Source organism: Eptesicus fuscus, chromosome 18 (genome assembly GCF_027574615.1).
Source record: "Eptesicus fuscus isolate TK198812 chromosome 18, DD_ASM_mEF_20220401, whole genome shotgun sequence".
Lineage (NCBI taxonomy): Eukaryota > Metazoa > Chordata > Mammalia > Chiroptera > Vespertilionidae > Eptesicus > Eptesicus fuscus.
The window spans coordinates 24,585,686-24,600,943 of NC_072490.1; the positions used below are offsets into that span (position 1 = coordinate 24,585,686).

Here is a 15,258-nt window from a genome sequence, read left to right on the forward strand (position 1 = left end):
TTCTATGTATTTCAAGAGTATTTTTGTTTACCTTATGTAACATCGTTATAATAGCTACTTGAAAGTCTTTTTTACTAATGCCAATGTCATCACAGAATTAGCCTCTATTTTATTTTATTTTTTAAAAACATATATTTTATTGATTTCAGAGAGGAAGGGAGAGAGAGAGAGAAAGATGGAAACATTAATGATGAGAGAGAATCATTGATCGGCTGCCTTCTGCACATCCCCTACTGGGGTTCAAGCCCACAACTTGGGCACGTGCCCTGACCAGGAATTGAACCCTGATTTTTAGGTTCATAAGTCATCGCTCAACCACTGAGCCACACCGGCTGGGCTCATTATCTTTTCTTTTGAGAATTGTTCACATTTTCCTATCTTTTTGTGTGTGTGTATTAATTTTAGATTGTATCCTGGAATTTTGAATATTATGTTGTGAGATGCCAGGTTATATTGAATCAGCAATTTCAAGGATTTTAGAGTATCTATAACCAAATTTATTTTTCCACCTGTAGTTTTTATCAATTTGTTAAATTGGGTCCACAGGACCAGTACAGTATGTGAAGATAGCTTTTTTGAATATATACTTGAAATTATAACTGAATTTCTGTGAAAAGTAGGCTATACCACCAGAGAAGACAAACGCAAAAGAACAGATTCTCTATGACAAAAGATAGGAAAAAAGGGAAATAGCCAAGAAGCAGAAAAGAAGTTAAAAAAAAACAACCCACTCACAGCAATTATGATAATGAATTCTCCTGGAAAAAGGCAGAGACATTCAGATTGAATCACTAATAATAAGTTACATGCATTATAAGAACCACATCTAAAACAAAATAAAAAGAAGCAAAGATGTATGAGGTAAACAAAAAGAAACAAGGGTGGCTATATTAATATCAGTGTGGATATAAAAATAATTTAAACATTACAAGTTATATTGACAAAAATATTAAGATTTAAAACTATTAAAAATTTACTTGGTATAATTTTTAAAGCAATTCAAAAATGTGAATCAGTCATCTTAAAAATATATGCTTCTAGGAATCAGTATGAAGTGTGTATTAAGATTTAATAGTCCTGGTCGGTATGGCTTAATTGGTTGAGCATCATCCAGTGCACTGAAAAGTCGCAGGTTTGATTCCTGGTCAGGGCATATACCTAGGTTGTGGGTTCCATCCCCAGTCAGGGTTGTACAGGAGGCAGCCAATCGATGTTTTTCTCTCTATTTTCTCTGTCCCTCTTTCTTCCTCTCTCTAAAATAAAAGAAAACACACACCACATTTATTTTTAATTTAAGCATAAAGATGTGCAACCCAGTACTATTAATAACAGAAAATATCTAACAATTGAGAAAAGGGTTAATAAATTTAATATATGTGTTCAGCAAAACATGTAGCCTTTAATTGTATTTAAGAAGAACTTAATGACAAAGGAAAATGTTTATATAAGCAAAAGTGCATGAGACAGTATTAAATAAGCTCAACTATGTATCAATATACTTCATAGAAAAAGAGACTAGATGAAAATAATGCCAGGATAGTAATAATAGTTTATAAGTTCATAGAATTATTGGATGCTTTTGGTTTTTTCTTTATACTTTCCCTGCTTTTTCCAGATTCGCCATAGTGGACTTGTATTAATTTTTCTATGGTAAAATGTAATAAATGAAATAGAGTATAGATACAGTCCTATGGTAATATTTTTCTACTTATTTCATCTTTTATATTACTATTTAAATAGAAGGGCATTATAAATTATTTTAGATTGAAAGATCACATTTACCATAGAAGCTGATTCTGAAGACTAATATAAGTTCCCAATTATTTAGAATTTTCCAAATACTTTAGAAATTAATCTTATAATAATCAAATAAGAAATATGGATATACTTTTTGTGTCATCAGAAATTTTTTTTTTAAATAGGGCTTTGCAATTTGCTGATGTAATCGTGTTGTTTGGTGCCAGATTAAATTGGATATTGCATTTTGGACTGCCTCCAAGATATCAGCCAGATGTGAAGTTTATCCAGGTACCCAGAGAAGACAGATTTAAAATCAGAGCTGTTTGTAGTTCAGTGTTCTCCCTCTCAACCATTATCAGCTCTGCTCTCTATTTGGCTTTTATAAAGAACCATTTCTCTTTATAACAGTAGAATTGTATACATTGTCTAACATAATTACAGGTACCAAAGCAAGCTTCCTTTTCAAGCCTATGAAACAATGAACCACTTTACTTCTAACCAAAAAACCTTTCAAAATCAAGTTTTAAATAGTTTGAAAAGCATAATTTGCCTCTCCTCAAAGTTCAAGAATATTTAAAGGTAGGCAAAAGAGATTTAAGTAGGATGGTAGATTAGAACAAAACATTTAGCATTGTTAGGGATTGAGTTGTTATTTTAGATACCCAAACTTTTAGATATCTTTGGTTAGAAATCTCTAAACAATGCTGCTTTTACCTATGTCATTAAACAGAGTGTTTAGAATATACTCCTGATGACTCTTGTATCATTATGACCCCCTTTATAAGCCAGTTTCCTTACTGGTATAGAAAGTACTGCCCACATGGTGGCATGCAAAGCTGTTCACCCTACACAGATTGCGTATGGTATTTGATGATCCAGCTACCATTGCTATCTTTTCCTTATTTGCCTTTTATTAAAGGAGTCAACTTCTTTAGTCTATTTCCCCCTAGGGCTGTGGTCGGCAAACTCATTAGTCAACAGAGCCAAATATCAACAGTACAACGATTGAAATTTCTTTTGAGAGCCACATTTTTTAAACTTAAACTTCTTCTAACGCTACTTCTTCAAAATAGACTCGCCCAGGCCGTGGTATTTTGTGGAAGAGCCACATTCAAGGGGCCAAAGAGCTGCATGTGGCTCGCAAGCCGCAGTTTGCCGACCACGGCCTTAGGGCCATTGACAACAAGCAAGACTTGGGTTGTACCTAGAAAATGCTGCCATTTCTTTGATTGCGCCTCTTGGTTAGAGAATAAAGTGCATCCCCTTTGAGTTGACTAAATTACTCCTCCTGACAGAAGCTATTTTTACTTGCCCAGGGCCAGCCAGAAATTGAGCTTCTGAGTAAATGGAAAGTAGCCATGCCATGCCCTTCTAGTAATTCTTTTCTGTTTTTAAAAAATATTTATTTTCATTGATTTTTAGAAAGAGAGGAAAGGAGAGGGAGAGAAAAAGAAACATTGATTTGAGAGCAGAACATTGATCAGCTGCCTCCTGCACACCCCCCACCAGTGGTCAAGCCCAACCAACTGAGCCACACCAGCCAGGGCTCTAGGAGTGATTCTTAAAATGTGGGTCCTGGACCAGCAGCATCAGCACCATCTGGGAAGCCCCACCCAAGACCTATTAAGATTAGAAACTGACGTGGACTCTTGCAGTTTATAGTTTAACAAACCTACAAGGTGATTCTTATATATGCTAAAATTTGAGAACTGCTCTAAATAGGAATTCCAGTGTAATTAAGTAGAATCTTATTGATTAGATTCAAAACTATAATTGATCAAATCACATGTATTTCTGTGGGCATAATGGAACAATACCAAAATCCCAGAATAGAATTGAGGGAAGATGATGAGGTTTCTATACTAGTTATGAAACTCGTGTAGTTTCATGGATTTTTACTTTTATTAAGGAACTTCTTTTTTTAAAAAAAATATTTTTATTGATTTCAGAGAAGAAGGGAGAGGGAGAGAGAGAAACATCAATGATGAGAGAGAGAATTCTGTACGCCCCCTACTGGGGATTGAGCCTGCAATCCAGACATGTGCCCTGACCAGGAATTGAACCATGACCTCCTGGTTCATTGGTCAACACTCAACCATTGAGCAACTCCTGCCGGGCATTAATGAACTTCTTGAACATCAAATCTTCTTTATCTATGTTATATAAAGGGGTAGGCAAAAGTGGGTTTACAGTTTGTATGGAAAAAGACATGCAGGTTATGATTATTATAATAGCTTTATTAATTCAAAAGAATGTCACAATGGCACTGTGCACTGAGGTACAAACTCATAAGTGCTCAAGTTGCCGGCCTTTATTATTTACACGTGCTTGTAGTCTACCTGCTATACTCAAGCATTCTTTGCACAGAGTTCTTACCTACTTTGGCCCACCCCTGTATACATAGCTCATTTATTCAGCCTTAATTGACTTCTTAAAGAATTTAAGAATAAACATGGCTTGCTCCTCAGTCTTGTCTCTTTTTAGATTGATATCTGTGCAGAAGAATTGGGGAATAATGTAAGACCTGCTGTGACTTTACTAGGAGATATAAATGCAGTCACTAAACAGGTAAGAGCTTTTGCCTGGGTTTTAATTTACGTGGATTGGTCTTTAGAGAATAGTCAGTTCTTTAAAATGTTTCAGTCTTGATTCACTTGATGACAGGTCTGATAACATCTATTTTAAACAAAACTTATAATGGAGGATTATTTTTTTATTTGTTTTTTAATTACTGTTTACATTCAATATTATTTTATAATAGTTTCAGGTGTACAGCATAATAGTTAGACAATCATATACTTTACAAAGTTTTCCCCTGATATTTTCAGTACCCACCTGACACTTATCATAGTTATTACAATATTATTGACTGTATGTCTTATGCTATACTTTACATCTCCACAACTGTTTTGTAACTACCAATATGTACTTCTCAATCCCTTTCCCTTTTTCATCTAGTCCCCCAACTCTTTTCCCTTCTGGCAGCCATCATTTTGTTCTTTATATCTATGAGTCTGTTTCTGTTTTATTTGTTTATATTGTTCTTTAGATTCCACATATAGCTTCTGACTGTCTTATTTCACTTAGAATAATACTGTCTAGGTCCATCCATGCTCTTGCAAATGGTAAGATTTTGTTCTTTTTTATTTTTATTTATTTTTTTAATCACCATTTATCACCCCTGTACACCATTTATCTTCCACCTCTACCCACCACCCCACCCAGAAATCAAGATTTTGTTCTTTTTTTATAGCCCAGTAATATCCCATTGTATATATGTACCACAGCTTTTTTATCCATTTGTCTATTGGTAGGCACTTGGGTTGCTTCCATACCTTGGCTATTGTAAATAATGCTGCAGTGAGCTTAGGGGTGCATATATTCTTTCAAATTCATGCTTGGGGCTTCTTTGGATATATATATCCAGAAGTAGAATCACTGGGTCATAGGCAGTTCTGTTTTTAATTTTTTGAGGAACCTAATAGAAAGTTATCCTTAAATATAACTTTGGAACTCTGTAAATTCAGCTTCTTATATATGGATCATTTTTATGTGAGTAAGTTAAGCATTTTTGGAAGGTGATTGAAAATTTAAAGGCATTCAGTAGACAAACAGTCATTTATTAAGTAGGATTCAGCTATCTGAAAAATTATAAGAGGCACTAAACTTATAGCCAAGAAATGGCTTTATCTACTGGAAAAATCTAACTTAGCATTTCTTTAGGCAATAAAGAGATTTTTACTCTTCAAAACTGTAATCAGTGACTTGTTCAGATTCTTATTATTTGTACATAATTTATACATTTCACTGTGACGAGATAAAATATAGTCACATTTATCACTTAATTTTTGGATACAAATTGGTATTATTATAATGATTATACAATATTAGGATGCAATCCCCAAGCACATATTAAAACACTCTGGAGCATTTGGTTTGTGTCATGGGAATCCCTAGGTATTTGGGACTGTTGGCCTTCCTGTAAGGGTTCTCTGGAGGGGGTGACTTTCCTTCTAGGACCCAAGAAGGTTTTAATAGCCCCAGTCAGTGAGGTGGGGGAGGTGGCACTTCACTTGCCTATGGGAATCCCAACATCTGGCAGAAGTCGACACTGACCCAAACAAAAGCTTGCCGTGTCACCAATTTCTCTTCTATCAGTTGTTTGCTGCCTTGAGGAAAAACAAGGAGTATGAGTGATGTGAAGAGCAGGATAGTATAGTAGTATTGTCTTTAAGAAGAGATTTTTATGTTAGTAATATGTAAGTTTATTTTTAAGAAGTAAAGAAAAAGTTTGTGGGTTTTTTTTAGCTTTTAGAACAATTTGACAAAATACCGTGGCAGTATCCTCCAGAGAGCAAATGGTGGAACACACTGAGAGAAAAAATGAAGAGCAATGAAGCTGCATCCAAGGTAATACTGGGCCCACTGAAACTCAAGAATGCTCCAGGTTCATGGTTCAGTTCTGTCATAATATGGCATATGCATTCCTAAAAATCACCATGCTATGCAAAATCTTGCAGTAAAAACCACTGGACTCATTGGGAAAAAGGAGTTAGGGGCACAGCTCTCAAAAACTTTGTGAAACATTAAGATAGAGACCTAATAAAAATGGTGGCAAAGTCTTTCATATATATCTCACAATATATAGCACTTTTCTTTGAGAGAGACCTGAAGTTTCTTGGGGAAATAGGCATTGAAGGGTTATAGCTTGCAAGTTTCTGTGGTGGAAGGAGGGTGAGCTGACATTGGACAGGAAGTTATAAAAGCCTGTGTGGACAGGTGTGGCTTACTGTCCTCAGTGTGACCTTAACATCAAATTACAATTACGGTCTTTGGGAGCCTTAAATCCTGGAGCATGTTGGGGTATGTTTTTCTACCTTTAAGATATAAGTCCTTCAAGGCATACATTTATAATAGATAGATATTTCATCAAAATTGAAATTTTTATCTAATGTACAACCTTTTTTTTCTTTTTTAAAAAATGTTTAGCTTTATCAAGGTACTAGAGGCCTGGTACACAAATTCATGCACCAGTGGAGTCCCTCTGCCTGGCTTGCAGGATCAGGCTGACACTGGCTCTCCGACATCCCCCAAGGGGTCCCGGATTGTGAGAGGGTGCAGGCCAGGCCGAGGAACCCCACCAGTGCACGATTGGGACCAGAGAAGGACACAGGAGGTTGGCCAGCTGGGGAGGGATCGCAGGAGGGCTCCAAAGCGTGTCTGGCCCATCTCGCTCAGTCCAGATCAGCTGGACCCCAGCAGCAAGTTAATCTACCGGTCAAAGCGTCTGTCCCCTGGTGGTCAGTGCACATCATAGCGACTGGTAAACCAGTCAACTGTCTGCCCCTTGGTGATCAGTGCACATAATAGCGACTGGTTGACTGGTCGACTATCTGCCCCCTGGTGGTCAGTGCATGTCATAGTGAGTGGTTGAGCGGCCTTAGCATATCATTAGCATATTACACTTTGATTGGTTGAATGGACAACCGGACAACTGGACACTTAACATATTAGGCTTTTATTATATATAGGGTGATTGACATACAAAGTTGTAGGATATTTGAAGGTACATCATGGTGATTTAATATACATCCACGTTATGAAAGGGTTTCCCCCATCTAGTTAATGAAAGCATCTGTACCTCACATTTATCTTTTTTTTTTTTTTTGGTAAGAATACTTCTAGCTTTCTTAATTCAGTTTGTTTATACTGGGAATTTTTTTGTGACTTCTTCATCTGCACTTGTGGCTTTGCCTGATAGCTTAAGGCTTTGGAAATTGTAATGTGTGAAACCCCACTAGCACTAAAATGAGCCACTTCTGCAGGATTTGGTTTTCTGTTTAGAGTCTTTGATAGCCATAGCTGGTTTGGCTCAGTGGATAGAACACTGGCCTGCAGACTGAAGGGTCCCAGGTTCAATTCCAGTCAAGGGCACATGCCTGGGTTGCAGGATCGATCCCCAGTTGGGGGTGTGTAGGAGGCAGCCGATCAATGATTCCCTCTCAGCATTGATGTTTCTATCTCTCTCTCGCTCTCCCTTCTTCTCTGAAAGCAGTAAAAATATATATTTTTTTAAAGTCTTTGTATATAAATAGAAAAAAGAAAAAGTCTTTGTATATAGGTAGTACTTTCTCTTTGTGAGAAAGGTCGTTCCTGATACTTTTTTCACCAGTTTTTGTATTTCTATGCATCTTTGTTCAGCTGGGTATAGTTTTTGTGTCCATGTTGCGTATCTCACTGATGGAATCATACATGAGCAAATATGAATTTTGAGTTATGCTTATGTTGTTCCCTAATATGTCAGTCATCTCATTTTCAAAACAAGCAGAATTGATTATACATGATTCTGTCTTTCATCTGAATTTTAATCAATGACTGTTTCTCTTATTAAGAGCCATTACTTCTATTTCCTTAATGGTATCATGATTAATTCCCTCTTTTCCCTAGGAATTGACTTAGTTTAAGATGGAAAGAAGTTGCCTACCTTCTCTGGTGCAGGAGTATAGGAGGGTCCCTCATTCATCTTGAGTATAATCTCCACTGGACCAAACTAGCACAGGTGAAGAGGCAGTGCTGGGACCAGCTGGGACTGTGGCTGCTAAAGCCCCACGTGGCCCTCTCTCAGCTCAGAGACGCTTTAGAATAGTGGGTGAAGCATATCCCCTTTACTGTCAGTGCAGGTGAGGAAGAGCCAGATTTTCAGAAATCCTGACTTCATTTTATTTAAACTCCAGGCCATAGTTCGGGTGAAAATAGTCCAGAACAAAATTTTCATTTTTTTCTAAGACCGAGTTTCCCTAAAAGTGCTCAAATAGGGCTGTTTCAGTGTGTTTAACCCAGTGTTTCCAGTTATCTTTACTTTAGGACTTCGCAGTTTTTAATATGTTAATGTGCATTGTGGCTGTCCAGGAAGAGGGATATTCCCGGGTTTATGCTAGGACAGTGGGACCCATTTTTCTTAGCATGTCCACCGGGACTGTTCATAGATCAATTCGCTTCTCAGGGTGGCCACTGGTGGCCACTTGGGAACCTTGTAGCTTGCAATTGTTAACCTGTTTCCAAATAAGTTTGATAGTAGCTTATTGACAGTATGTACAGTTTTTTCATTATATCTCAATCTAATTTGATTATACTTCCCTCTAATATTTTAGGAATTAGCTTCCAAAAAATCCTTGCCTATGAATTATTACACAGTATTCTACCATGTTCAAGAACAACTACCTAGAGACTGCATGGTGGTAAGTGAAGGAGCAAATACTATGGATATTGGACGCACTGTGCTTCAAAACTACCTTCCTCGCCACAGGTAAAGTTCCCAAAAAAGAAATTACAATGAATTATAATACATTACATTTGAAATTTCAGTAGTGCAGATTAATAAAAAAAAATTTGAGAAGTATACAGGTTCAGTGTATAAGGACATAGTTTATAAAAGTATTCTTAAGTAAGGTTGTATAGAGTTTTTATGGTTGGTATGTCCTCAAGATCATGTGATATTTCTGTGGTCAGTGTTCTAAGGATATATTCAGTCTTGCAATCATGAGTGACTTTTTCCTCTCGTTCTGCTTATCTCTGACAAATTAATTCTGCACAGTCTAAAATTTTACATTAAAGAAAAAGAATGTTCTTACTGTTCTCTATTTTTCATGAACCATGTGAATATGTCTAGATTTATGCCAACCCCACCATCTGTGACATGCCCTAGAGGGTTTCATTTTTGCTTTATTCTCCAATAGGCTAGATGCTGGTACTTTTGGAACAATGGGAGTCGGTTTGGGATTTGCCATTGCAGCTGCTATAGTGGCTAAAGATAGAAACCCAGGACAGCGGGTCATCTGTGTGGAAGGAGACAGTGCATTTGGGTTTTCTGGCATGGAAGTGGAAACCATCTGCAGGTAAAACAGCATCCTGAATAGGGCATTTCTTTCTCCAAAATCTGAAAGAATTATGCACAGACCCACTTGCCTAACAAATGCTTACCGAGCATTGATCATATGCCAGTGCCTTGTGCACAGCACTGTATAGATACTAGTATTAATAACCCCAGGGTTTTTCTCATCCAGGACAGCATGCTTCTGACCTCTTTACTGCATGCCAAAATCCTACAAAACTATGGGGCATGGTTTTGAGGTCACTGAAAAAAAGTTCTGTCTGAGAAAAACTTGTTTTCTGCCAGGGACAGCAGAGCTTGGTGCTTAAGAGCATGGCTTCTGGTCAGATAGCCTGAAGTTAAATACTGGCTTGACCACTGCAAAGCTAAGTGACTTGGGTTAAGTCACTTAACCAAGCTTCAGTCTCCTCTAGAGTAGGGACAGGAATAGTAATAATTCCTACCTGAGAGGCCAGTTGTGAGGAACAAATGGGATGATCTAGGTAAAATGAGGTGACTGCTCAGTGAAATTAGCTATTCAGATTATTTTTTAAAATGAACATCAATGCTTTTACAACACTAATCTCACATTGAACAGGCTTTTATTTTATTATTTTAAATATATTTTTTATTGATTTCAGAGAGGAAGGAAGAGGGAAAGAGAGATAGAAACATCAGTGATGGGAGAAAATCATTGATTGGCTGCCTCCTGCACACTCCATACTGGGGATCAAGCTGGGTATGTGCCCTGACCGGAAATCGAACCATGACCTCCAGGTTCATTAAGTCAACACTCAACCACTAAGCCATGCCGGCCAGGCAAGATAATTTTTATAGTTGTCAGGATTCGTGGAGAAACTTATAAGTTGTAGATCCAACTATAGAAGTATAGGGATTTTTTTCTCTCCAATTATTTAAACTAGGAAAACAATTATATTCTTAACCAAGGCTCCTGTTAGGGTTTTAGTAAATCATGTTTTGGGACTTTCAGGGTGTTGGTATATAAAACTTTCCAGATCAGCGGGAAATTATGTGTTTGTTAGAATATCTGTATTGGCAACCAAGTAATATACTGTATACCTAAAAGATGATTTACAGGGAAGTCAGCCTTCTACACTATGAAATAAAGCCATTCCCTTTGAGCGTGGAGAGCAGGTAGTTACCATAATCCTGTTATATAATAGTATGCGTTTTTTTGTTTTGTTTTTACACCTGACCTCAGGAATTATATCTGTAGAAAATAAAGTCTATATTCTTTTGTCAGTCACTAGTAAAGTTTAATCAGCCTTTTTTAGTCTTTGTCAGACTGTTTAGCACATTGTTAAATACTCTCTTTTTCTCTAATTATTGCCCCATGTAATGTTTTTCCAATTATGGATGAAGTGGTTTGAGAGGAGAGAATATACGCTAGTCACTTGTGTACTTCCCACAGCATCTAGCAAGTGCTGGTTATCTATGAGGAATTCAATAAATAGAAAGATAACTTTCAAACAAAACTCCTAGACACAACCTAGAAATAGTGCTTCAGAGGTATCGGGCATGGAAGTCATCATTGTATTAATACCTGGGTCTTGAAGACCAAGGTTCAGAAAAGCTCAGTGATTTGCCCCAGGCTCATAGTTGCATAATAGTTGAACCAGTTTTATCAATCCTAATCTTGCATTCTTTTTGCTACTCTGTGATGTTTCTGTTAATTATTTGATATTCTTTTATTAGGATAATAAATACTTAATTTTTAGTTTTGTCCTAATATTACCAAAAATAGTTTATGGAAAACTATCTATTTTAAGTTAAAATTTCAGCTCTAAGAAAAGAAATTGTGTTAAAATGAAGAATCATTTTCTTTATATTTTGCTGTCAATTTTAGGTACAACTTGCCAATTGTACTTTTGGTGGTGAATAATAATGGAATTTACCAAGGTATTGATACAGATTCCTGGAAGGAAATGTTAAAATTTGGAGATGCTACTGCTATGTAAGTAGCCCAGAACAATGTATATTTACTTTCTCCCATCTGTTTAATCTCCTTTAAATGTCATCTGTATCGGAATGTGCTTTCATGGTGTGAGAAGTGCTTGTTTATGTTGTCTGCCCCTCTAAAGGGGAACCCTGTCTGCATGGTTCCTCTTTGCACAGCCATCCATGATTGGGCACTTCAATAAATGGTTTATGATCAGGGAGCCACTGAAGATTCAGACAAGTGAGTTTGATGTCTAAGCCTTGTTAATAAAGACCTTATTGCAGAGTGCTCCCAGTACATCTTGGGAATGTGGATGTTTACATCCAGAGGTCTTCCTTATACCATTTAGCTAAATCTGATCCCTTATCAGATGCGTCATTTGCAAATACGTACTGTATGACCCAGCAGTTCCACTTCTGGGTATTTATCAGAAGAAAACTAAAACAACAATTGGAAAAGATATATGCACTCCATGTTCATTGCAGCATTATTTATAATAGCCAAGATATGGAAGCAATCTAAGTGTTCATTAATAGATGAATGGATAAAGAAGATGTGATACACACACACACACACACACACACACACACACACGCAATGGTATGTTACTCAGCAATAAAAAGGAATTAAGTCTTGCCATTTGCAACAAAATGAATGGATGTATATTATGCTATGTGAAATAAGTCAGACAGAGAGACAAATACCATATGACTTTACTTATATGTGGAATCTAATAAAACAGAACAAACAAATCAGAAACAGAGTCATAGATACAAAGAACAAACTGATGGTTTCCAGAGAGGAAGGGAAGAGGAGGATGGGTAAAAAAGTCTAATAAGAAGTATAAACTTCCAGTTATAAAATATTTATTGTATAATTAATATTATATTTATTATATGTATTTATTATTTATAGCCATTTTAATGTATAGCACAGAGGCTAGTCAGAAATATTGTAATAACTTTGCAGTGATAGATGGTTAATAGGCATACCATGGTAATCACATCATACAGTATATAAATCTCAAATTACTATGCTGTATACCTGAAACTAATATAATATTGTATGCCAACTATACTTCAACAACAAAAAAACTTAAACAACAAAACTAACAAAAAATTTAGTTTCTGCCTGGCCGTCGTGGTTCAGTGGTTGAGCCAGGAGGTCATGGTTCAGTTCCCGGTCAGGGTACATGCTTAGGTTGTGGGCTCAATCCCCAGTGTGGGGCATGCTGGAGGCAGCTGATTGAAGATTCTCTCTCATCATTGATATTTCATCTCTCTCTCTCCCTCTCCCTCCTCCTTTCCTCTCTGAAATCAATAAAAATATGTTTAAAAGAAGAAGAAGAAGAAGCAGAGATCTTAGGACTTCAACTTTAAAAAATCTAGTTTCTTTTTTTAACTAGTCTCAGTTCAAGTGCTTATAGCAACAGGTTGCTAGTGGCTATTATATTGGACTAGCGTTCCCGTTGCAGGAAAAATCCTGCAATAGGATTTCCTGCTGCACTCTACCCCGCCTCCGCTCCTCCCTTGTTGCCCGCCCCACCTTCTCCGCCAGCCCGCCTGCTTTTCCCTTCGCCCCCGGCCCTGACTTCGCTCCTCCCTTCTCTCCCCCCTCCCCCAGCTTGCTTGCTTCTTCGAAGCTTTACTCCCTTCTGCAGCTCTTGGCTTCTTTCCAGGCTGTCTTGATATGCAAATTAGCCGCCATCTTTGTTGGGGTAATTTGCATACTCGTCCTGATTGGTTGTTGGGCGTGGCTTGGGTGTAGCGAAGGTGCGGTCAATTTGCATATTTGTCTATTATTAGATAGGATAGCACAGATATAAAACTTTTCCATCATCACAAAAAGTTATATTTGACTTTACTATATAAATAATATGAAATATATGGACAACTTAGTATACTAGCATCTCAGTTTAAGTGTTGGATATAAAAGTGTGCCTTTCAGTTTAGTCTAAATTTTTCTATAAATTATGTCAGAGAATGATATGATTTTATTTTTCTATTTATTTGTGACCTACTTTTTCAGGGCCCCTCCAATGTGTCTTCTGCCAAATGCACATTATGAGCAGGTCATGACTGCATTTGGGGGCAATGGGTATTTTGTACAAACACCAGGAGAACTCCAAGAATCCCTGAGGAAAAGCTTGGCAGATACAACTAAACCCTCTCTTATTAACATCATGATTGAGCCACAATCCATGCGGAAAGCTCAGGTAAATGTGATTACTAGAACACCCTGTTATTCAGAGTTCTTTCTAAACTATTTCTGAGTTTGGCAGTTTGTTTTGCTTGTTCAATTAATATTTGTTGAGATATGTATAAGGCAGGTGCAAAGAATAGCATGGTGAGCAAAACCAGCCTCACCTCATGGAGCTAACAGTACAGCAGGGAAGAGGGACAGTCCAGTCACCTCATGACTGACTGCATTATGACAGAGTGAGGCAATTTCTCTGAAGGAAAGGAACTCAGTTCTGAATAAACATACAACAAAGGAATCTGATTTATATGGTGATCACAGGGAAGGCTTCTCTGAGGAAGTGATGCTTAAACTGAGATCCTAAGGATAAATAGGGACAAACTCATCAAAGAGAAGGGGGAAGAGATATATAAAAGCTCTGGTAGGAGGGAATATGGCAAATCTGAGGAGCTAAAAGAAGGTTGGAGTAGCTAGCTAAAAGGGTGCAGGAAGCACAGTGGGAGATGAAACTAATGGGACAATTTGTGCAATTACATTCAAAATTAGTTATTTTGGTCTCTAAAGCAAAGTATGTAGTATGATCCTCTTCCATCTCAGATTAACTTGTTTTTCATACTTAATTTTGTACTCTGATCCTGGTCCTGCCACTTGCCCTCTCTAGTATACCTGTCCTCCATGCTTGCACATTGTGTATTAGCCATTGTTTTTAGAGCCAGATAATTTTTTTCAAGTAGTTTTTTACTTGGTTCTTTATACATGTATCTGCTGTGAGATCTTTTTATTTTTGAACAAGACAATGGGCAAATAGGCAAATGGACACTTGGACCCATCATTGAAATGTAAATAAACTAATTTTGAACTATAAAATATGTAATTCTACTGAAATTCCCTTTCTGTAAAAATAGATGTCAGAGATTTTTGCAAAAGGAACCTATTGGAAATACAAAACAGCCAAAAAGCAATTAACAAAGCAGCAAAATGTAAATGGGCTAAATTCTTTAATCAAAATACATAGAGTGTGTGAGTAAATTAAAAAAAAAAAAACCCTGACAGAGCTGTATGCTGCCTACAAAAGACTCACTTCACATGTAAGGACATACAGACTGAAAGTGAAGAGATGGAAAAAGATATTCCATGCAAATGGAAACCAAAAGAAAGCTGGGGTAGCTGTACTTATATTAGACAAAATACTCTTTAAAACAGACTGTAATAAAGACAAAAAAGGAGCCCTAGTTGGTTTGGCTCAGTGGACAGAGCGTTGGCCTGCAGAATGAAGGGTCCTGGGTTCAATTCCGGTCAAGGGCATGTACCAAGGTTGCAGGCTCCTCCCCAGCCCAAGCCCTGGTCAGGGTGCAGGCTGGAGGCAACCAGTCGATGTGTTTCTCTCACATCGATGTTTCTCTCTGTCTTTCCCTTTCTAAAATCAATGGAAAAATATCCTCTATTGAGGATTTAAAAAAAAGACAAAGACATTACATAATGTTAAAGG

The 15,258-nt window shown here is 37.1% G+C and overlaps 1 protein-coding gene across 3 annotated transcripts in view; it reads left to right on the top strand.

Annotated features, from left to right (window-relative positions):
* The window catches only part of HACL1 (2-hydroxyacyl-CoA lyase 1), a 34,528-nt gene that overhangs the window by 17,220 nt on the left and 2,050 nt on the right, over window positions 1–15,258 (top strand). For 2 of the 3 annotated variants that reach the window (XM_054729641.1, XM_054729642.1), the window contains 7 exons: window positions 1,923–2,028; window positions 4,225–4,308; window positions 6,049–6,150; window positions 8,892–9,046; window positions 9,477–9,635; window positions 11,478–11,585; window positions 13,599–13,785. In XM_054729641.1, coding sequence (XP_054585616.1) covers window positions 1,923–2,028; window positions 4,225–4,308; window positions 6,049–6,150; window positions 8,892–9,046; window positions 9,477–9,635; window positions 11,478–11,585; window positions 13,599–13,785 — 901 coding nt within the window. The remainder of the gene's footprint in view (window positions 1–1,922; window positions 2,029–4,224; window positions 4,309–6,048; window positions 6,151–8,891; window positions 9,047–9,476; window positions 9,636–11,477; window positions 11,586–13,598; window positions 13,786–15,258) is intronic. The other variant, XM_054729643.1, reaches the window with a different exon arrangement.